The 23376-nt window shown below is 35.8% G+C and overlaps 3 protein-coding genes across 3 annotated transcripts; all 3 read right to left on the bottom strand.

Annotated features, from left to right (window-relative positions):
• Positions 1-656: 656 nt before the first annotated feature.
• On the bottom strand, positions 657-14312 carry Jhbp2 (Juvenile hormone binding protein 2). Its single transcript, XM_049842682.2, has 6 exons — positions 14095-14312; positions 4599-4717; positions 4279-4400; positions 2279-2412; positions 1647-1796; positions 657-1332 (listed from the first exon to the last, which is right to left on the bottom strand). Exons 1-6 carry the CDS (start codon positions 14159-14161, stop codon positions 1181-1183), a joined length of 744 nt encoding a protein of 247 aa, XP_049698639.1. The 5' UTR covers positions 14162-14312; the 3' UTR covers positions 657-1180.
• A 1959-nt stretch (positions 14313-16271) lies between these two features.
• LOC110378944 (uncharacterized) lies at positions 16272-18785 on the bottom strand. The gene is made up of 3 exons (XM_021338444.3): positions 18606-18785; positions 17749-18008; positions 16272-17574 (listed from the first exon to the last, which is right to left on the bottom strand). Exons 1-3 carry the CDS (start codon positions 18658-18660, stop codon positions 16519-16521), a joined length of 1371 nt encoding a protein of 456 aa, XP_021194119.3. The 5' UTR covers positions 18661-18785; the 3' UTR covers positions 16272-16518.
• Positions 18786-19618: 833 nt separating this feature from the next.
• On the bottom strand, positions 19619-22029 carry LOC126054947 (uncharacterized). The gene is made up of 3 exons (XM_049842007.2): positions 21843-22029; positions 21039-21301; positions 19619-20764 (listed from the first exon to the last, which is right to left on the bottom strand). Exons 1-3 carry the CDS (start codon positions 21895-21897, stop codon positions 19709-19711), a joined length of 1374 nt encoding a protein of 457 aa, XP_049697964.2. The 5' UTR covers positions 21898-22029; the 3' UTR covers positions 19619-19708.
• Positions 22030-23376: the final 1347 nt, after the last annotated feature.

The following is a 23376-nucleotide window of genomic DNA, read 5'->3' as shown; positions in this document are numbered from 1 at the left end:
GTTATGTCTGGTTGTGTTGTATTTATCCAAAAGTGGGTGGGTTTTCTGCAATCGGCGCATGTAGATACATATTTTTTTCTGTTGGACAAGTAAGATGAATATGGATGGTCCAGGACGCGGGTTCCCCTGCCTTCCCACCTATGTATATACGTATGTGCTGTTTCTTTATGAGAGCGCCATCTGTATTCTTTCTTGAAACTTGTTCTAGCATTTGTTATGCTGCGTTAAGTTGAGTCGCTAACTTGGGGAATCAGTTACTGAGCGTTTTCGGTAGATGGAGTAGTGATGTAATACCTAAATTAGAAAATCAAGTCTAGCAATCCTTTGAACGAGCAGAGTTTTCGCGTTTCCCAGCTATCATATAATTATTTTAGCATTGCCTGTCTACATATCATTCTTTTACGGTTTTACCGGGTATATCCCCCTTTTTGGTATTCACCCAGCAAAGTATAGATCTCACCGAACTTAATGGCTCGCAACGAATTTCTGAGCAGAAATTCAAGAATGCGTCCCATAGCCCTCTCGCACTTCTGCCACCCGCTGATACCTTATAGAGTCATAAGTTTAGTCAGTTTTTCTTTTTCAGAATTTAAATATTTTTTTCTGTTTTTATGGAGGCCATATGGGATTTTCGTAAGGGTTAAGAAAAACGAACATTTTAAATTAAATTCTTTATTACAGTTGTACAAATTAATGTAAATTAATAATACAGTAGTCACCCAAAGGTCGAATTAAGTCTTATCCTACCAGGAGCTCTAAATAAATAGCTTAATATCTACATTTTAAGATTATTATTATAGAAAATATGTTTTGCAATAAGAGTCGTATTTTCTATCATAATAAAAGTATCAAACACCGGTGTGTGAAATTCTTTATGAACTAAATTATTATTCTAGTTTCTTCTTAGAAACAGAAGGACTGGTGTAGTTTGTCATTTTAGCACCTGCACATGGGCTGTCATCGACATAAATATAATTTGAGTAGATTCTACACAGTGCGGTGTAAAATGAGATTTTACTTCCAAAATCTTAGATAATTTTTCTTTGTCATTTTGCAAAACGGCTCCCAAAAATCTATCCACGAATAAAACACAGACCACGCATTTTTCGATTTTTTTTTTCAAAATGATGACAGCCGACCCTATCTTTTTCCCTTACTTAAAAATTAACCTATTCTGATCCTAGTCTACGATCCAGTCGTCATAGGGTATCTTCTGCAGTATGTTGTCGAGGAAGCGCGACATCTTCTCCGCCAGGTCTCGCTTGAGCTCCGGCTTCATCTCCTTCAGCAACTCCTGGGCGTTGGTGTTGATGAACAGGTTCAGGGCTGCCTCTGTTGGTACCAAAGAAATTGTGGTTAGCTAGAAGTTTCAAAACACTATAATATCACGATGGGTTGTAACTATAACCAAACCAGTTATGGCTTTCTTATCGTTGTACCCTCAAAAAAATTGTTGATAACATTCTTTTGAGTCGATAAGATATTCATAAATTATATTGATGGAAGCTTCATATGAGAATTTGCACTTGTTCTTCATACATAGCTTGCAATGCAATACCTTTTAATACTTCAAAAGGTTCTACATATTTAGTCTGTTTCAAATGGTGTCATTGAAAATCGTAATGATAATTTTTATCTTTCCTTACCTAATACAGCGTTGCTATTCTGCAAGTTCTCGACGCCCATCTGTATGTCTTTGACGGAGAAGTCGAGCTTCAGCTGCTGCAGCTTCAGGTAGGTGCGGCCGTCGCGGGTGAACGGCTCGCCGCGGAAATATACCTTAGCCTTTACACCCTCTGTGGAGAAATGACAAATCGTGAATTAACTTTATGAAATTTTAATTGGAGGATGTCTCGGTGCCAGGTAGTAAAGCCTGTTCAATATCGTTCGCAACAAAATATTGTAGGCAGTTTTTTAGTCGGTTGGCAAATGTCGTCTAAATTCGCGATTGCTATTAAAAATCTGCAAGGGGATCATGTTTTACTGGCTCTTGAAAGTATGAAAGTAAGTCATAAACCTGACATTCTGTGATAATAGGTGATAAAAAAATTGATGTTGGTAATGAAAATGATACACACCCATAACTTCTAAATCTGTTCAATAGTTTCGCAGAATTAGGAAAAGATTTGGGGTTTTTTGAACACCTAAAATCATATCTAACGCAAAATTTCAAAAAGGAGATAGAAGCTTACAGTGCCCAAAAAGAGATAGTAGCCTCCATTAGACAACTCATACCTTACGAGTAAGAGAACGTTCTGAAGCCAAAGAAGAAACTCACCGTATTCCCCCCAGTACTCGCCGCCTCCTGAAGCCCGCACGAGTAGCAGCACGCCGGAGGAGCGGTAGCGCGCGCGGGCGCTGATGTGCGGCCCCCACAGCGTCAGCTGGAACTGGTGCGTCTCCAGGTCCGACCTGGGGTTCAATGACTTGTTAGAGTCACTTTCAATAGAGGATCCCGGATCTATACAGGACCTGCTTAGTTTACTCTTATAGGTGACCTACGAGGCAACTATGGGAGTTATGCCTAGTGCCACCAGTACTCTGGATTATCCGCAATGAGGTGGGTAATCCAAATCAATAGCATCTTAAGGAGGGTCAGTGTCAGGCAGAAGGCAGGCACTATATTTTATGCTGCATGAAAATAAGCGATTACATGAGCGTAAAAACTTGGTATAAGGGCAGGAAAATGATGATGAGTGATTTATTTGTTTGAATTCAAAAGGTAGGTCTTTTGTACTAGATACATCTTTACTCTTTAGGTCCTGATTGATTTCTCAGCGCACTACTGACTTGTCAGCAATATTTAACTTATGCTGCGTATCATGAGTGCATTTACTTTCAAAGTCAAAAACGTTTGGCTACTAGTATCATTAATGAAACATTGCAAACTATCAAAGCGATGGATTTCTGAATACGTGTGGTGAAACGTGCATTAAAAGCTGCATGAAGGTGAATCAAAACACAAGAAAAACGACATCGATGGGAAAAACACATTAGCAGCCGGAGAGTAAATAGCAGTACATTATTGTAAGTAAACGAAGAGGTAGAAAAACAGCGCCAATAATGATCCTCCTTCCTAAATATTTGCTTTAGGAACATCGTTCCGTGTTTATATGTAAACGGTATTTCAAATAATGTCTTTGAATCATCCATTGAATCATTGGAATGCAACGGATAATTGATAAATTAGACTTGAATACCAAAGCAAAGTGTTTTCCATTGCCTTTATTTTTACGAGATTATTTAAATAGCATAACATATTCATCGGCATAGTTATCTCAAAACCTTGAGTACTAACAAGGCATTTAACCTCATTGTTGAAGATCTTTTTCAAATCTGAATGCGTTAACCCTGTCCGCTTTATTTGCTTTATGAGTCGCTATGTCTTTGTCCCCTTCGACCCCGGTTTTAAAACTTGTATGGACATGTAGACGTACGTGGTCAGAATATATTAAATTAATATTTTCATTTCCTAACATTCCAATATTGTCACTCACAATGTTTGCTAGCGCTACAAAACAACGGTGACTCAAAGTTTACTTGGAATTTATTTTGGCAACCTACATAGCTTTCAAGGAAGTTAGAATGGTAGATGTAAATATGAATGTCGACTGATCTATTTCATTAAAAATAAGGAGGCTTTGAGAGTTTGAAGTGTAAGAGTTGGCTGTATTTAAGAAAGGCAAGTGAAAAAGATAAGAAATTACCCAATGATAATGATGCTAAGGAAAAGATGGTCAGTCATAATTCACGTTGTAACAATAGTGTTGCAAAAACACAAATAATTATATAATTGGTTGCGCTCTTTGTTAAGTTTTTCATGTGGGAACGGTTCTTATGTAAGGAATTGCATGACAATGCGACATGAGGCGTGGATGGCGCAACTTTTTATCGGCACATTATTTTTACGGTAAACAGTTTACTTAGGAGAACCAATGTGTCGAACGTGATAATATATACAAACAACTATAAGAACAACGTATCTGGTGATAAATATTAGCCGGCTAAACTAATAGACATCGCTTTAGAGCTAGTGTTGAGATAGCGGGAATATTGTATTATAATTGCACAGATGCCTAAATATTATGCTGTACAATTACAAACAATAAAAATCCAGATTCAAGAGTAAGGGCAGAAGATAGTTCTCTTGCCATAATTATTATTAACAAATTTTAAGGAGAGATTCTCTTGGTAGACGACTGTTTAACCATAGCCTAGTCCAGTTAACAAAACTTGATAGAACTTTTTTTTATAAGGCACATAGAGAAGAAACTTTACCTGACGTTAGTGATGGTCATGTTGGAGGCTCCTGTCGCGTGGATGTCTTTGAAGCTGGCGCGGTAGCCGTCAGGTCCACCTCCCAGTGCGATTGACAGCTCATCGATCACGATAGGTTCTGACTGGAATTTTATAAAACAATGGATTTAGCGTAGGCTTTTGATACAGTAAGTATTATGGTTGCAATATTAATTACATAGATTTTCATCAGTATGTATACATTTTTAGCTAAAATTTTTGATCACTTACAAGTTGCTTAAGCTATTTCATATTCTCCAAAATAACTTAGAATAGTCGTGAAATGAAGAACATTATATTACCTCTTCAATTCCTAGTTCGGGTGCTCCGCCCTTCATATACTCGATGAGCGAGTTGAAACTGCGTAGCAAGCAAGCGTCCACGTTGGGATCCCGTCGGGAACACCGACCGCCGAATATATCTGGGTAAAGGAAAAACAACCTTTAGAATAGCTATGTAAATAAATAATAATAAAACAATTATTTTAAAATCCTGATCATTCATTAAAAGTATCGTTTTCTGAAATTGTAAAACGCCAAAAGAAAATCAAAAGAAGTTCCCTCCCCGTTGCTATCCTATATATGGCTATTTCTTTGTTTATAAAACCAGCTTTTAATGAATTAGTCAGCCACTGATTCAGCAACGGTAATCAAAGAACATTCCATAAATAATGTTTCACGTTATTTTATTAGTCAGCTGTTATGTTAATCAGGCTTTCGTTAGTTATAAGGCGAAGATATTAGTATGCTATTGGCACCGTCTAACGGTTCTGGCATTCACTTGGTGAAAACAATAGGATAGGAACTGATAGATACACAATGCAGACTTCTATGAAGCCTTGGGAGCGATCGTGTGATTAACAATGTTTTAGCCAAGTTCGTATTCCAAGAAGGTCTTTGTTCGTGTTTTTCTGAAGAGGTTAATGATGAGTGACCGTTTGATAACTGCGGATATGTTAGATAGTGGACAGAATAAGCCATTTCTTTCTTTTGAGTCTGTCTGACAGATGTAGCTATTCATCAGCTTTCTATTAATGAGATGAATGAGAGATAAATGACAATGCAATCAGTTATCATTGTTGGATGCGGTATAACTGTTGTACTAAGAATTGTATGAGGAGTAATTATGTGGGCAGTTATGTATTAAACATACGAGATAAATCATCATATATACTTTAGTTATGCGTGGTTTTTGCATAATTAATACGACGCAATGATATATTTTTGTGTAGCAGTCAAAGCTTATTTTCCTTAAGCAAAATAAGCTTTTTTACTTCGCTAATTCGGGTTATCGTTAAGTGTTAATAAACCAAAGTCCAATGTAACTGTGAATAGTTGAAGTGAGTCAAACAAACAAATGAAAGTCTAATATTGTTGCTACTTTCACTTCATCATTATTTGTAGCAACGGCGGATCCAGGGGGTAGGTCACAAGGTCATGACCCCCCCCTGGGCCAGGTTCAGGACCTAAGAGGACCAATAATTGAAATGGTTAAACACGATGTTTTATGTTTTTGTTATAAGTATAAGATAATTTTTATTCCGACTGAATAGATAGATACCTACATAGTTACAGGTAGAGTATTTTGCTGAAGAATTCGTGCTCGTAACGCTCGCTCTCTATTCTTTATTTACTCTTTATCCGTATCCAAAAGGGGAAACGGGACCGTGTTACTAAGAATCCGCTGTCCGGGTTGTCTACATTGCATGCTGTATCTTATGCAGGGCCGTCTTAACCTATGGTGCAGGGTGTGCGAATAACCCGGGCGCCTCGATATCAGGGGCGCCGCGGGACGCTCCACCACTAGGAAATTTCGAAGAAATTACTCCCGTTCGATAAGGAAGTTCCACATTGTATCATGATACTGACAAAAAAGTCGCCTTCGCTTTGTTGGATTGATCATTTTGATTATTTTTAACTTTTAACATCCTCCAACTTAGTGAAAAAATTCTAGCTCGCTACGCTCGCGAGTAAATGACTGTACTGTACTGTATTTTTTATTGTTTTTATTGACGCACCGACTCAACGAACACAAATGGCACTCGCTCTAATCACGGTTTCTTTTTATTTGTACGTAATTCCCAGTCTGATTTGTGATTCTTCAAACAAATAATTTAAAAAAGTTCGCGTATGTACTTAATCAGGTGCTTTTGTGTCGTAGGCTCAAAAAATTTCGTATTAATAATATTTTTAAAATTACGTTATCCTGTCTTGACTTTCATAACTAAAATCTGGCTAACAGTTTGAGCCTACAATGATTTGGAAACATTTTTTAAGTCCTTTACCTACAAAAAAAGTGACTTTCGTTCGAACGTTCTTATTTATATTCCTTGTAAAGTACTTCGATCAATATGTACTACTCAACATCTTTCAATAGATACATAGGTGGCGCTTGGGTGATGATTGCACCCAGGCGCTACGTGAGCTAGAGACGGCCCTGATCTCATGAACCCTTACCAATAGTAAGACAGTTGAAGTTTTCACAGAAAATGTTTTACTGTTGCTACAATAAAAAACGTCAAACTTTTCAAACGTTTAGTCTTCAACCTGAAAAAAATCTCGCGCTTGCTATGATCGCGCTTTCTTGTATTTGTGCTGTATATTTGTTATACAGCAAGAAAGCGTTTTCATCTACTTTTAGTCCTCAAACTGAATAAAAATTTTCGCGCTCGCTTCGCTCGCGCTTTTTGCAATTTTGCGTCTGTGATTATGTCCAAGAAATCGCGTTAACTCAGCTCGGACCATTTTCTACATAAACACTTTTTTAACCTTAGTCGACCTGAACAAAAATTTTCGCGCTCGCTTCGCTCGCGCTTTTTTGTTTGGCACGTGTGTGTAGTATAAATACGTGAAATTGCGTTCACTCTGCTCGGGCCATTTTCTACATGAAAACAATTTTCGTAAAAATTTCGAGCTCGCTACGATCGCGCTTATTGTATTTATACTACTACTTTTAATATTAAAAGAAGTATACGCTACATTATAATATTTTTTGTGACTTGACCACGACTGTGTGACCCCCCCCTGACGCCGAAGCTGGATCCGCCCTTGATTTGTAGTGTCTATAAATAAGTCTACTTAGATATCCTCCATCCTTGGTAGTACGAATATTAAAATGCATCTTACTATTCTGTGAATCAATAGTCAAAAATATACAATTTATCTACTAGATCTTTTTTTTACCAAAAGGTATTACTGTTCCCTAAACCACTTATTTTCAAAGAGAAAAAAAATTCAAGTAATACTAATATTTATTTTCAAACATTATATAGGTAATTGACGTTTGATTGCCACTGTTAAACGTGGACCTAACCTAATTAATATTGCACCCTCCCCTAATTATGAGTGTTGATCTACGATTCTAGCCATCGTTGTCTTTGAACATTCACTCATATTAAAGATTAGTATCAGTAGGTACGTACGAGTAAGTTTCATCATCAGCTTGCAACTACTATACGAAATGCAACCTCTTCAAGATGATTATCAACAAAAAGAAACTATTGCAACAATATTTTGTAAGTGCGTCTAAACTATAATAATCCGAAGAAGGGCCTATAGCCTGAGGCAGAACGTGTCAGACATAATGAAGTTTTTTAACTGGTTGGAAGTAACGGACGGTGTTGCACCTGCCGGGTCAATGACCCGCCGCGAGACCTTGTCCGCGAAACTCGATCTCGCAAAAACCATTTACGGTTAGCTCTGATGGTACATTTTATTTGTTTTTATTGGGAGGCTGCTGCTAATGTATTATGCGTATGGTCGTAAGAGTTTTGAAGTTCAATTTAGTAAAAATATGTTAAGTGTAAACGAATGTTTAATTTGTAAATGTCTTGTCAAGAAAAATATCTGTCAGTTAATAAAAATTGATTTTGATTACAGCATGCATTTTATGATAAGACTACTTCGCTCAATATAGCAAAAAGGATAAATTCTCTACTAATAAGTACCTCGAACTATGTAGTTTAACTTGGCAACCAATTAAAGGTCAAGGTGCAAACTTCTCAAGAACTAGGACAAATACTACTAATACCCGTTTAGGAGACTGAACGGACGGAGTAGGTACACTGACCCCAATTGTAGCCTAAGATTATTTCTTTGCGTGTTCAGAGCCTAATGTATGTTAGCACTAATACTAGGGCATTAAATCTCAATGCTACATACATTTGATTATATAACTGGCAAGGACAAAAATGTGTACTTATTCATTTAGGACGAATATAAACGTTGCAAGTAAATGACATTTGTTAATTACCCAGTGTTGAGTGCCATGTTTTATGCTAAAAGTATTCTCCTTATTAATGGCAAGTTAAAAGATATTTATGCACAATTGCTGGTATAAATTCAACCGTTTATGGTTATTTTATTCCAGACGTCGCTTGAATAAAATTTTTGCGATAAATCTAACAGACATGGAAATTAATTCTTGAGATAAATGTTGAAAATAAAACCATGGGTTTTTACATTACGTTTTTCGCAGTATGTAAAAGAATAATGATCAATTTAATATGTGGTAATGATTAATTTATTGGAAAGCTTCTTCATGTTATCAAATTAAACGTAGGTATATAATAATAACGTAGGTAATACATATTCATATACATATAAGAATACGAGCAAACTAACCTAGTACGGTTGCTGCCCGCAGATTTAATGGGAACGAATTTGTGTATCTCCAATCTTGTTCAATTCAATTACTGTAGTGGTTATTTCCTTTCGCAAGAAAGATGAGACATCCAAGATTAACGCACACCAATATCAGATTAGCCACTCAAGCACAGTTTTTGTCGAAATTCAAGCAACGGCTGTAGCAATTTGCGTTTCGACAGTTAAGCAATGAATTTAGCGAGTGTCATAATTTTAGGAATATGTCGACAAGCATTCAAGTGCGTTAACGAGATACATACGAAATTACTTCTAAGTGTTTGTTGAGCAATTTATCATAATAATCGCAGTAATGTTAAAAGACATATCATTAGAAATATTATGATCACATACCTACTTAGTAGCTTTGGAACTTTTTTTTCAATTGAAGGCTAAAGCTATGCATATTTTGTTATAATGATAGGCAACTTTAATGTTACGACGATTAAAACAATAATTAAATAAACCGGCCAAGTGCGAGTCGGACTCGCGCACCGAGGGTTCCGTACAAATCCTGTATAGATAAAAAGTGAGTCTCGCGCCAACCGTTCACTTTAGAACAATCATAGTTATGATTATTTTGTGAGACCAAAATAGTTAATATTTTTTATTTTATAATATAACTAAAATAGTAGGCCAGTACCTTGTAAAAGTTATTTTATTAAAGTTATTTATATACAACATTTTGTAGTCATCATTCAGAAATCTGATTGAAAATAGCTAATTAAGGTCATTGGGCATATCTGACCCATTTTGTAAAAACTGGCGGACATGAATCAAAGTAGTTTTAAATCGTGGAGAATGGTATGACGTTTCTTTGAATATAAATATTTTATTAAAAAAATTATTAATTAAATTCCATGGAGACGAATGTCCAGGATCGTTTGAAAAATATAAAAGACAAGCAGTTTCAAAGGATTGTACAGGTTGCAATGCTAGTTTTTATTGTTAAAGACTTTTCATAAAGGAGGAGGATGTCAATTCGGATGACTAGGATCTGATGAGGATCTGGAAACCCTGAGAAATCGAGGGCAACTCTTGAATATTGTAGGCACGCATCGAGTCAAAACCAGACATGTGAGTGTATTTTTGAGGGTACTTGTAAACAGTGAAGGTTTTTAGCTGATTTGATAATGGAGACTACAGAGAGTCGAGGGAACTCCTGAACGGTATGTTGCAACTACCACGTGTTTGGGCACTATATCTGATATTTGCTATCGATCCCACAATGGCAGTCAAACTTATCTATGTGGAAAGTCTTCACCAATACGAATAAAATAAGCCCAAACACGACGTTACTAAAACATACCGTTGAGGAGTTCTCTCGACTTTCTCACGTCTCCATCATCAGGTAAGCTCTAAACCTTCACTGTTTGTTAGTATCACCTGACATACATCTGAGAATCAAGTTTTAATCCTATGCATGCCTACAATTTCTGATAGTTGCCCTCGATTTCTCAGGATTTCCATCATCAGATCCTGACCTGATGACAATGGAAATAAACGGCGAGTATACTCTTTTACTACAAAGAAATGATTTCTCAAATCCGTCAAACTTGGTCGTTTAAATTCCCCATTGAAATGAGGGAAATATTTGATTTGATTTGATAATATTTTAATATTTTATGTAACTTCAAATTTATCATTTTCGCAATTTTTCCTTTATCTGTACTATGTAACGTTGCTTCTTGCCGAATTTCAAGATTCTGAGTTCACGGGAAGTACCTTGTAGGTTTTGATTCCCTGGCGTGTGACGGAAATTCGTCTAAGGTGTCGGTATAACTGCTGTATATTTTGATCGCGTTAACTTAGATGTTTGATTTTTTCACTGCCTAAAGGGACAATAGACCTAGGTATTTGGTATAAATTTCAATTTGATACCTTTATTCGTTTGTGAGAAATAAGGTAGTAAGTTTCATTTTATTAAAATATTTTTTTTACATTATATAACTAAAAAAATGAGATTTTCGTAATTTTTCCTATATTTGCATTATATGACAATGCTTCATGCCAAATTTCAAGACTCTGAGTTTACGGGAAGTATCCTGTAGGTTTTGATTCCTTTGCGAGTGTCGAAAATTTGTTGAAAATATCGACATAATCGGATGTATCTTTTGATTGGCTTGGCGTAGAAGTTTGATATTTTCACAGCTTAAAGGGACAATAGACCTGAGTATTTCATGTGAATTTCAGCTTGATACGTCCACGCGTTCTTGAGATAAAGGGTCTTGACAGACAGACAGATAGACAGACAGACAGACAGACGGACAACAAAGTGATCCTATAAGGGTTCCGTTTTTTCCTTTTGAGGTACGGAACCCTAAAAACGATTAAAATTAATATTAAGATCGTAACTTTGGTAAAACGGTGATCTAGTTTACGAGTTTGATCTTGATTTAGGTCTCTTTTGGTGTGATAGTGCAAGGCAAAACAATGAATCTAAGGCATATTGTTTTTTCATCATTTTAAATCTCATTGCAGGGCAGGCTTTCTGTGATCTCGACCTTTTGACTGTAGAGGAGACTTCTTAGATAATAATAAAATATTTATAACTTTATGAACGATTTTTATATACGTAAGGTATCAAAACATGTGTTGGAACCATTTGATCTTTTGTATGTACTTCTAACAATTGTTCTGATGAAGTAGAATCAACAAAAGACAAAGGAAGCGACAATGTTGATCAAAGGACTACTATATAATCATTACAATTGTAATTGTATAATACTCATTATATGATAATTTATAGATACTCAGATAGACAATAAATAGCTTTGTGTGTTAATTTTAATAATAAATAAAAATATTGACTAATCAATCGGCCTCTTTGTAGCCGACAGAAATTCGAATTTCAACCGAAAATCAGAATTTTATTTTATACTTAGATAGATAGCAACCGTTTTTTAGTGGAACATTAACTTGTAGTCATGGAAACCACCAATTAAGTTTTTTTTTAATATTTTTAGGTGGCGTGGTATTGAAGGAGTTATCGTGGCATTGTTACACGAAGGACTTAAGGATGAAAAAAGTTGTCTGATCGGGAGAGGTCATATGATGATTTTTCACATACCTATATAATTTTTATATTCAGACATAAATATCTAGTTTATGATAAAAGTGTAGTTTGCCATCCTAACCTACCAGGCTGTCGTCGTGGAAATTAGTATGAGCATTGCGTCTTAGTGTCATGGCGTCCCGATTACTCAACCAGCATTAAACATTTCTCCTACTTTCCTAGGCTTCCGTGCTTAACGACGGCTTTACGTAATGAATCATTTGTGCTCTTATTATAGTCATTATTGTTGTTGGAATATTATGTCATGGTGCTTTATGGAGATTATTCTTTGAGACTTATTAGGTACAACATTTAAGCCTGAAGTTAGTTACACAAATCTGACTTACAATTCACCCTTCAAAATCTTTTGACCGAAGATACCACGATCAAAAAACCCTGGTCATTGTTATTTAAAACCTGACCTTTACGTAAAATACATATGTTTCATAATAGGATGAATAAATCATTGACCTTGCATCATGTAGTCCAAGATTTTCAGTTTTTGTGTTTGTTACGGTAATTTGTAATTTAACCGTGAATTGAAGATTTAAGCATTAGTAGAATATTCATGCATTTTAAATATGATATGCATTACAAATTAATTTGAAACTTACATTGTATGATATTCATGAGCAGAAACTCTTTTATTGCCTATTTCAAAAACAGTGACTGCTTGAAAACCTACTTTTCAGGGAAAATCCCAGTGGCCTAGTTATAATCAACACTCACTGTTTCTAAGCTGAATTTCAAGCATACAACAGGTTTTAAAAGGACAAAGTCAACATTTCTTTGTGTGGCGATGTTAGCAGGATTCGCACGAATATGGTGCAAGTGAAAGTGTTTCGACTTTCTCGTTATGTACACTGTTAATTTTGTAACTAAATGTAAACATTAATAGCCACTTGGTGATCATACTTGATATTTTTTTTATGTTCTCTACGAGGACCTTAACGCTTGTACCGTAATGTGAGAAAGTCAAGGTGCAGTTGCCTGAATTGCTTTAACTGCTTTTCTTAAACGTAAGTTTATCATGGGGGTTTTTATAGTAAATGATTGTTCCTGCATCAGCCCGTAGCCTGGATTAACCAATTTTAATACTTTTTTTTTTAGTTTTATCTGTCTGTAAATGGCTAATGGTGAAAATATAAAAAAGCTGGATAATTTGGTATCTGAATGTTTTTTTGGTTTCGCCAAAAATATCCCGTTTATAAATTATATTTATAGCAATAACTGCCATTTGGGTTATGCATGGATTATATTTAGGCTCAATTACAATGTGTGTGTGTCAATCGCAGGAAGTACCATAATTAATTAGACTAAAAATATTAACCTAACTTTGGAAAACTAAGTGTAACAAAGTCTACATCAAAATTGCATGATCGTTTGCGTCTAAAATCAAATAGGAATTTTATTGAACTAGTGTGGTACGTAATAGCTTGTTAGGAACGTGATTTTCCATGTTAAAGTCAAAGGTTTTTATTTTATGGATAAAAGACCTATTCACGGGTTATTGCGAAAGTTGTTTTCCTCAATTTCATAAACTATGTATTTACATTGTTTATGTTTACCGTTATTAACTATTTAATATATTACACGTGCTATGTCATGACTGTAACTCCAATTTCCCCGATCAAATTGGCATTTGCATATTATGTTTTTGACCTCTAAGGAGGTTGAAAATGTATATTAACGCATTTATGAAACCGGTATGAGATGGATTTTATTTTGTGCGTTTTTATTTTTAAAAGCTCTCTTTTTTTACTAAGATAATTTTGAATAATTAGAAGCTACGCAAAAATTGGATACGTTGTATTTTCGTCATCTACACATAACAATAAATAATAATCTAATGTGTGAAAAATCTCAAAATAGCAAAAGCTTGAACGGCAACGACTTTTGACGAAAATAATAAAAAAAAAAGTAAAAGTTCAAAAAGCTTTTAGTGCACCATTAAGGATATTTTGAGAGTTGGCAAAAATTAAGCAAAGTTCATATTGTGCATTCGGTAATTTTCCTGTCAAAACAATATAGCACCAACCAAGTGAGTAAAATGAAATGACACAAAAAGTAACACTCGTCCGTCTACTTTCTTTTAGTACTTACGTGTATTTGAAGCTCCCGATGCGATCACAACAGCGAACAATAATAATAACACTTGATAATTCGCCATCTTTAAAAATTAAAACTAAATTTTCCCACGATTCGCTTTTCAATTCCTAATTTGAATTTTTGGAATCGACAAATTCGCTTTTTTTTTCTGAAAGCCGGCAAGCGTCCGGCGCGTGCTGCCTCGGCGGGAGCAATGGTGTCGTGTCGAACCTCTTCAAGACACAAGATGCGTTGACCGCAGGTTTTCTACACATTTTTGCGGATGCGGTTTTTTTTTATTTTTCTTTTGTCTCGTACAAATGTTTGTGACTAAACATTTCATTGTATTTCTCACATTTCACTTTCTTTTGTTTTTGTATAGTGATCTAATATTAATTGTTTGCATTGCTTCAATTTATTAAAAACTTACACTTGAATACTCTGAAAATACAATAATCAGTTTTCTGTAACAGTCTGAATATACGCTTATTAATGTGTGTGAAATTTAGGAATCTTTTTTTTACTGCATTATAGTAATATGTGTATCATTTGGCTTACTATAATATTCATTATAAAAATAGGCGATTCTTCAGTCTCATCAAAGTCGTCATTTAAGGTCCAATCTACATATAAAGTTTCATTATAATTCAAATAGCTACACTAGGTTAATAAAGTTTTAGACGCCTGGCATGAATTATACGCATTTTGCATGAGATTGTCACCAAAGAGATGGCCTTCTTACTGTCACTGAACTCTTACATTATGGCTACATTTAGCTCCTTATTTTATGTGGCAGGAATTTCAATCGACAACCAACTTATTTTATGCCCAAACTTTATATTACGAATAATTAAAGCCATGGGAAGGTTGAAAAAAAGACATCCACGGCATAAAGAAAGATTAAGATTCGTTTTTAGGGTTCCGTAGCCAAAATGGCAAAAACGGAACCCTTATAGTTTCGTCATGTCCGTCTGTCCGTCTGTCCGTCTGTCCGTCTGTCACAGCCGATTTACTCGGAAACTATAAGTACTACAGTGATGAAATTTGATGGGAATATGTGTTGTATGAACCGCTACAAAAATATGACACTAAATAGTAAAAAAAAGAATTGGGGGTGGGGCCCCCCATACATGTAACTGAGGGATGAAATTTTTTTTTTCGATGTACATACCCGTGTGGGGTATCAATGGAAAGGTCTTTTAAAATGATATAAAGTTTTCTAAAAAACATTTTTCTTAAAGTGAACGGTTTTTGAGATATCAGCTCTCAAAGTCGTAAAAAGTATGTCCCCCCCCCTCTATTTTTATAACTACGGGGTATAAAATTCTAAAAAAAATAGAGGTGATGCATGCTAATTAACTCTTTCAACGATTTTTGGTTTGATCAAAGTATCTCTTATAGTTTTTGAGATAGGTTGATTTAACTGTAATTTACGGAACCCTTCGTGCACGAGTCCGACTCGCACTTGGCCGGTTTTTATTACTTCTTAATACGTAAGCGATGTAAGTACGTATGGAGTCCTGAATATTAATGAGACCCTGTGGGAATAATGACCTCTTCGGTGTCGATGAGTAGTTTATTGTTATTCGATTAAGGTTGATATCTGACGTCATTCGAATTCGAATTCTGAGAAATTATTTGACAAAAACATCAAAAAAGTAGTAAGTAGGTACGTCAAATAAATAGTAGATATTGAGAAAGCTCAACAGTCTAATTTTAGTACCATCATTTCTATTATGCAAAACAATCAGTCCTTGATACAATTCGGTAAAAACCTAATCCAGTACCTATTGACATTTTATATCCTTCCATCTTTCGATAAAAAATGTCCAATTAAAATAAAACATACCAGTAGGCAGGGAAACGGTACACAAAAAACACATTACATACAGATTGCATGCCGTTTTAAACTAATCGATATTTCGCTTTAATGATTTTCCGAAACGATTCTCGATACAGCCAAATCGAATTTCGATACCGTTACTACCGGTCCGAGTGCATTCGTGACGAGGTAATATAATGTCGGTCATCTTTTTATGTGAGTTTTTAAGTCTAAATAAAGCCTTTTTGTTATTATTCTTTGTGCAATTTTCGTTTCATGTGCTATTAATAAATGCAGTGGGATGTTTTTGTAGCTATAAATACAAATGTGTGATCGATCTAAGCATTGGGATTAAGAAGAAGGCAAACTAAACTAATTGTTTAAATAAAATTCTATTTAAAAATCCTTCACAACGAATTGATGATTCAATAATAAAACAAAGGAATATAATATTAAGTAGGCACCCGGTAGGCTACGTAGGTAAAACAAAATTCATTTTTGATGTGTCACTGAATACTTAATTAAGTACACAGAAAATACATAGTAATACAATCATTGCAATTAACATCTATTTAAATACACTATACATAATGTTACATAATCTAAACAAACAATGATTAAAAATTAAAGAAATCATCTTCGTCATACGTAGTATTTACCACAACTGGGCCCCTGAGAGCTGATAGTTTGAAGCCAGAAGCCTGAACTTCATCTATTTTAGGTAATTCTTCCTTTATCAGCTCATCTACATTCAATTTGTTTAATTCTTGCTGTATTCTCTCTTTAAGAGGTCCTTCCAAGGCATCCATGATCTGATACCTCAATAAATTGGGAATTACATTGACTAAAAATTCAACGACGTAGTCTATGGTGCCAGCTCCATCCATTCGAACTTGGATGTTACCTATATCAAAATCTATGTCCCTGAACACAGGAGTTTTTCTCGTATCAAGCGGTTGTGCAAGGATTATTCTAGCACTTATGTATTCTACTGAGAATGCTGCAGCACCTGCCTTAGACACCATACCACCTATGGCTGAGATGTCCCATTGAGTTCTTCCTTCGAGCTTTTGTGTGCCAATTTCAAAGTCCGCCACAGCTGTATTGTTTTCCAACCTCAAAGTTATGTTACCCTCTCTCTGGAAGGACGAGACTCCTAAAATCCAGGTATTTAACAAAGAGATCGTGAATACGCTCATGGTCGTGTTGTAATCCTTAACCCTGTACGGATCTAGCTTCATATCACTCACTCTGTGTCTGACGTCAATAAGGACCATGTCTAAAGGAGAAATAGAGTTAGGAAACTGCAAATCACCGGCTACTTCTTCCAGTTTGGTGTTGATTTCAGCTCTGATTTTAGGGTAGACTTCTTTGAGGATCGTAGGTAAACTGGAGTCAAAGAGGGCAGCTCCTCCAGTGTTTATGAAGCTCTGTAGCATTCCTCCAAGGAAGCCCAAGTTCTCAAAGTTCATGGAGATAGTATTGAAACTGGGAGCTAAAGCGATGTTCTGTGCTCGAAGTTTCCCGTCGCGTTCCACGCCGACATTGGCCTGAGCGATTACATGCAAGCCGTGGATGTCGACGGTGAACGGTCCCTTAGACGATCCGAACCATGAAGATATCGAGTAGTTGCCTCGGCCCTGTAGCACGTCTATGCTGAATGATGCTTCCACCTGGAATTGTAAATTGAATAAGTAAGTCTTTTTTTTAAACAGTTTTAGTAGAAGAGAGATGAGAGAGATAGTAAAGTAATTAAATAAATTACAAAGGTAAATATAAATGCTAATTTCTGTAGACGTCTCTTCAGTTTATATAGAGTCTTCAGTGTATAATAAACCCATATTTACCGCTAGATCTTCAATTTCAGCGTTCACATGCAAGATGCGAAGCTTGCTGATTCCATAAACTGACGTATTCGTCAGGTACAGCGTGCCTACTGACAGGGACTGCTTCATATCAGCCACGGGGCACGGATCCGGGATCACATCGCCCGGCAACCCGACCGGGTCAGCTTGCTTAAAGTGATCCAATATAAGCAGTATGTTCTCACTCATCTTCTTCTCTCCATTGGCAAGCGCGAAATCTGTTGCTACTTCATCTGATTCCTCTGAAATCATTGTTTTAGATGGTAAATGTGTATTCAGAGCATTTGTATCATCGAAAGATAAGCCGGAGTATACGGCAGACACAGATGAATGGATAGAAACGTGTTACGCATATGATATTGTACCTACTTGACAAGGTGATTGTGATGTTATGACTAATAGTCACTTAGATTAATTGCACATAGCTTAGCATAGTCTTGTATATTTTTCTAGCACTGCGTAAAAATTAAAACTTTATGGTGACGGTTTGATTAATTTATGTTATAAAGCTTATTTTTAAGGACTGATACATCAAAAGTTTCAAAAAACCTAAACTAACATTTTAAGTCTTCAATTAGCACTTCAAAAGGTTTTAGTACAACATTGCAAATAATGTTTATCCCGATCTTTTACATATCCATCTTGACGTCACGAACAACGTGAAATAAATACGCATCAAAATCTAATATTGACTCATCACCCTGTTCACACACGACAAAACTTCGACAAGGGCGTTATAACCAAATATTATGGAAACTGCGAAGAGTGCGAAGACTTTAATTAGTCACAAAACACAAAACTAAACATAACAAATAAATATTTGGATGCACTGTACACACCTTGTGTCAGAACACAGACGAACATAGAAAACAGTAATATTTTATGGACCCACATCCTCACAGCTAATGGCACAAATTATGACTAAAAGGAACCAAATAATGTTCAGTTAGAACTCTCAGTTTGGAGTCAGGGGTCACGATTTATCAGTGAATTGACATTATCAACGAGTAAGTAATGCCAAGGATTTCCTGCTGTGTCAAACGGGAGATCCAAGTGTGTGCCATGAGAGAATTCGTTAGATTAAAACTTGCTTAGTTATGTTACTGAAGACAATGTTCTTAGTCAGCAGAATTGTCCTGAGAAGACGGATTAACTTGCAAATATTCGATCAAGTTACAAATGGATTGAGTTTTATATGCATTGACTCTAGTAGCTGTAAAACCCTGTTGTTCGAATCAATTCTAGGGAATATTAAGTATATTCGTGTAAATTCTAGTTTTAACGCGATAAAGTGTTTTCGAAATAGTGAAATTTTTGTTCCGACATTTTGAATGATCGACCCATATCTATAAATTGCATCTGGGAACCTTGATAACTAGCGACTACTGGTTCGATGAAGTTCAAATATGAGGGTGTACGCGCGATAGATCACCAAACCGAGTGTATACTCATGGCAAAATTTACTACCTAGTGTGAAGGGGCTCTTATGGTTGCTTTCGGTTTTCAAGTTTGCTGACATCAACGCCATCTGTTAATGTGGACAAAAACTGGTTCCCAATCATGTTTCTTATGTCGCTGTGGGTTATGACGATGTAATCTTTTGCGAATTTCATAGATGGCGTTATTTGAAAATCAATACTTCTGCAAATTGAAACAGGACTATTGAAATCTTTCTATGCTGTGATTTCTGTTAAATCTGGGCTAGTGATGATAAATTATGTAATATTCTGTACAGTATGCATTAGATCCTCAGTGACATAATACAAGAACCCAGTCGCGGAAGCATGATGACGACATAATCCCAGTGGGCCGAAAAATAATACAAGTTGAAGGTGAAGTAATAAAATAAAGGTGAGACGTATTATCTAATTTATTCAATAAATAAGTAGAATAGCAAATTCAAATAGGAAGTCTTTGGGATCACAAAGTAAACATTGGCGTATTAGAAGTTGAAGAATTCATCTTCATCATACGGCTTCTTATTTGACACTGACTCCTTGAGATCTGATAACTTGAACCCAGTTCCCTGCATTTCGTCTAGTTTGGGCAGTTCTTGCTTAATTATCTCCTCGACGTTCAGCTTATCTAGCTCTTGTTGCACCCTCTCTCTTAGAGGACCTTCTAAAGCATCCATAATCTGGTACCTCAGCAGATTTGGTAAAACATTAACTGTGAATTCAAGGACATAATCAATAGTACCGGCGCCATTGCACCGAACTTGAATGTTACCGATCTCGAGATCTATGTCCCTAAATATTGGCTTTTTTCTGGTGTCCAGTGGTTGTGCTAAAATTACCCTAGCACTGATATATTCCACTGAAAATGATGCAGTTCCAGCTCTTGAAACCAATCCTCCTACTGCCGATATATCCCACTGAGTTGCCCCTTCAAGCTTTTGTGTTCCAATTTCGAAGTCTGCCACAGCCGTATTGTTTTCCATTTTCAAAGTTATGTTGCCAACTCTTTGGAAAGATGATATTCCTGTAAGCCAAGTATTTGCTAAGGAGACAGTGAATACGCTTACAGTGGCATTGTAGTCCTTGATTCGGTAAGGATCCAGTTGCATGTCACGGACTTTCTTTCGGACATCAATGATCACCATGTCAAGTGGGGAGATGGAGTTAGGGAATTGCATGTCACCAGCGACCTCATCGAGTTTGGAGTTAATTTCAGCTCTGACCTTAGTGTAGGCTTCTTTTAGTACGTAAGGTTTGATTGAGTCAAAGAGGAAATTGCCGATTGTATTGATTATTCCTTGAAACATTCCACCAAAGAATCCCAAGTTTTCAAAGTTAACGGAGATTGTGTTAAAGCCTAGATCTATGACAATGTCTTGGGCACGAAGTTTTCCATCTCGTTCTACGCCAAGGTTGGCTTTTGCTGTGACCTTCAGGCCAGTGACATTAACTGTGAAAGGTCCTTGTGCTCTGTTCAACCAGGTTGACAAGGTATAGTTTCCGCGAGCTTGTAAAACGTCTATAGTCATTCCTGCGTGGACCTGAAACATATAAGAATTTTGGGTAATTAATACCGAAGTAAACATTTTACTCTTTAATTTTCTGCTAAGTTTCATAAGTAAGATCTTGTTCTTAAAATATTAAGTTCCATGTTACCACGCTTTCTATTAAAATAGCATTCTCAACTGTCATTATTACGTGTACGCATCCTGCAATCGGCAGACGCAACAATTCTCCTCACTGACAAATATTTTAAACAAGTTTGTTTACTACGATAAGAAGGTCCAAGAATAAGTTATCAACTAATTTATTTACCTCCATTGCTCCAATTTCAGCGTCTACATACAAGATGCGGAACTTGCTGATGCCGTATACAGCCGTGTTCTTAAAGTTGAGGGTTCCGAACGAGAGGGATTGTTTCATGTCGGGCACGGGGTAGGGGTCCGGGATCTCGGCGCCCGGGAGACCGACCGGGTCTGGTTGCTTGAAGTGCTCGATCATTGCTAGAATGTTCTCACTGAGCTTCTGCTCTCCTTCGGCTAGCTTCACGGTATCACTCGTGTCCTCTTCTGTGTCATCTGGAATTTTATGGTTAAAACATAAGTTAACCCCAATATTTGGACTATATAATTTTGTTTCACTAAGAGCACTGTAGAATGAGAAGTACACTTTTGGTACCATTTGAGTGATATCTGGATCAGTTGAAATGATGAAGTTCAGCAACATGACATTCAGTAATTAGACTAGTCTAGAAACCTTTCTACAAATTATACATTATCATAATTGATACTATGCAACGAAGTAAGTGAATCTAATAAAGGCTTAGTAAACGACTTGCGTATTACTGCAGCTCGTATTACAAATACACGTGTCGCTTGTTTTAACTTATTCAACACCATAATTTAGATTTTAACCAAATAATAGTAGAGTCAAAAATAATATAACCGATAAAGAACATCATACGATATTACGATTACAAAAACAATGACGAAAACAATAAAAAAACAAGAACAAGAAAAAATGACACAATATACCACACTGGAAGATAAAGATTCTTCATATAATTGTTCAGAATGAGGAACTGTATCACAATACAGACAAAATTCACAATAAACACACCTTGAGCAGAAACCGCAAGGAATATGGAGAGGAACACAAGTTTATGTAACCACATATCGGTGACGAAGCTACACTGACTGCGCGATGAATGGCCGCATCCCGTGTTCCCGACCAGGGGTCACAAATTATCGCCGAAGTATTCGTTATCTTTTGTTTGTTTGGCGTGCCAATGAATGCGGTTATTAGTTCGCCTGTTAATGCAGTTATTGTTGTTGGTAATTAGGGCTGTTTTAGTGTATTTTTGGAAGTTATTAAATTCATTAGTTAAGTAGTTTTTTAGTAAGTAGTTTATGAGCTGTGTTTTGTTTTTTCTGTCGCTTGTTTGTGAGTGCACGCTCTAGATTTCCGTTGTGCGCGCTACATACAAATAAAATGTTTACTATGGCTTACTGAGCGACGACAGAACAGTTTTTTTTTGATACTTGTTATGTACATAGGTACACTAGCAGTGTATTTGTCTGTATTTTGTCATGCCCAAAGTTTGTATTGCACATTCAATGAGCTTAATTTTTGCTTTACTGACCCTTTCTTATATTTTGTTATTTTTCTTTATCGAGAATTGTAGTTAATTTTTAATCCACGAAAGACAACAATTTTAAAAGAACATTAATTAAAAATAAATAAATGTTCAATAACTTTTTAAGCCTACCGGTACCGGTATCAGCAAAATTAGCTTTTAAATTAAAAAATATTACTTTTTAGGTTAATGCCATCTATGAGTAGCTTTAGAGATTTATCTGTGGTTATGTGTGTCAGCTTAGTTTAGATATCGTTGTATTGCTGTATGTAAAATGTGCATACTGTAAAAGTATACCTACTTGCATAGTGTACGAATGGGGTTATATGGTTTGTATCTTCGGATAAGGACAAAAGTATTTCTCATTTAGTAAGAGCTAATATATACCTAATATATAAGGTAACAAATAGAAAAATTAACGCAAGTTCCACTCTCCCCCGGTTTTTGTATTATGTGTATCTAAAATTACATAGATCGAAAGTTTTATGAAAATTTGCTCCTTTTTATATCAAGATTGCGTGCATACTCGGTGGAAATTCTGGTTTTTCTTCCACTTCAGTTTTACGAGGTAATTCTAATAACATACAATTTGCGTTCGAGCTTATTCAAGAATCAGGTTACTACTACGTAATTAATTGTTCAGTAATAATACAAATAAATATGTCTATTATAGCAAAGGTTACTGGTTCTCTAGTAATTATTTAGTAACAATTAAATACTGGATATTAAAAGTCCTTGTTACATTATGAGCACACTTTGTTCTGATCTCATAAATGAGTATGAAGATGAATGGCACTTTATCAGACCGCATGAAAACTTTGATTGTAATCATTCTGATTTGACATCGGACGGTGTGCTACGATTATCAACACTTTTAGCGTAATTAAATGTAGAATATTATACGTATATCCTTATCCATACAATTTATCTATTGACAGTTGGACTAATAAATGCTATTTAATGACTTAACATCAGACATGAGACATTTATAATAATATAATTTACCTACACATAAGT

Source organism: Helicoverpa armigera, chromosome 5 (assembly GCF_030705265.1).
Source record: "Helicoverpa armigera isolate CAAS_96S chromosome 5, ASM3070526v1, whole genome shotgun sequence".
Taxonomy (NCBI): domain Eukaryota; kingdom Metazoa; phylum Arthropoda; class Insecta; order Lepidoptera; family Noctuidae; genus Helicoverpa; species Helicoverpa armigera.
Note: the sequence above shows the minus strand (reverse complement) of the source record. Positions and strands in the feature narration are given on the sequence as shown.

What these genes read in the sequence shown, in the direction of transcription:
- LOC126054947 (XM_049842007.2), bottom strand. Translation starts at nt 21,897, where the DNA reads ATGTGGTTACATAAACTTGTGTTCCTCTCCATATTCCTTGCGGTTTCT. An exon ending in CCTTGCGGTTTCTGCTCAAG is followed by an intron (nt 21,302 to 21,842) that starts GTGTGTTTATTG and finishes ATAAAATTCCAG; the next exon opens with ATGACACAGAAGAGGACACG. An exon ending in CTGAAATTGGAGCAATGGAG is followed by an intron (nt 20,765 to 21,038) that starts GTAAATAAATTA and finishes TATATGTTTCAG; the next exon opens with GTCCACGCAGGAATGACTAT.
- Jhbp2 (XM_049842682.2), bottom strand. Translation starts at nt 14,161, where the DNA reads ATGGCGAATTATCAAGTGTTATTATTATTGTTCGCTGTTGTGATCGCA. An exon ending in ATGACCATCACTAACGTCAG is followed by an intron (nt 2,413 to 4,278) that starts GTAAAGTTTCTT and finishes ATTGAACCCCAG; the next exon opens with GTCGGACCTGGAGACGCACC. An exon ending in CGAGTACTGGGGGGAATACG is followed by an intron (nt 1,797 to 2,278) that starts GTGAGTTTCTTC and finishes ATTTCTCCACAG; the next exon opens with AGGGTGTAAAGGCTAAGGTA.
- LOC110378944 (XM_021338444.3), bottom strand. Translation starts at nt 18,660, where the DNA reads ATGTGGGTCCATAAAATATTACTGTTTTCTATGTTCGTCTGTGTTCTG. An exon ending in CGTCTGTGTTCTGACACAAG is followed by an intron (nt 18,009 to 18,605) that starts GTGTGTACAGTG and finishes CAATGATTTCAG; the next exon opens with AGGAATCAGATGAAGTAGCA. An exon ending in CTGAAATTGAAGATCTAGCG is followed by an intron (nt 17,575 to 17,748) that starts GTAAATATGGGT and finishes TTACAATTCCAG; the next exon opens with GTGGAAGCATCATTCAGCAT.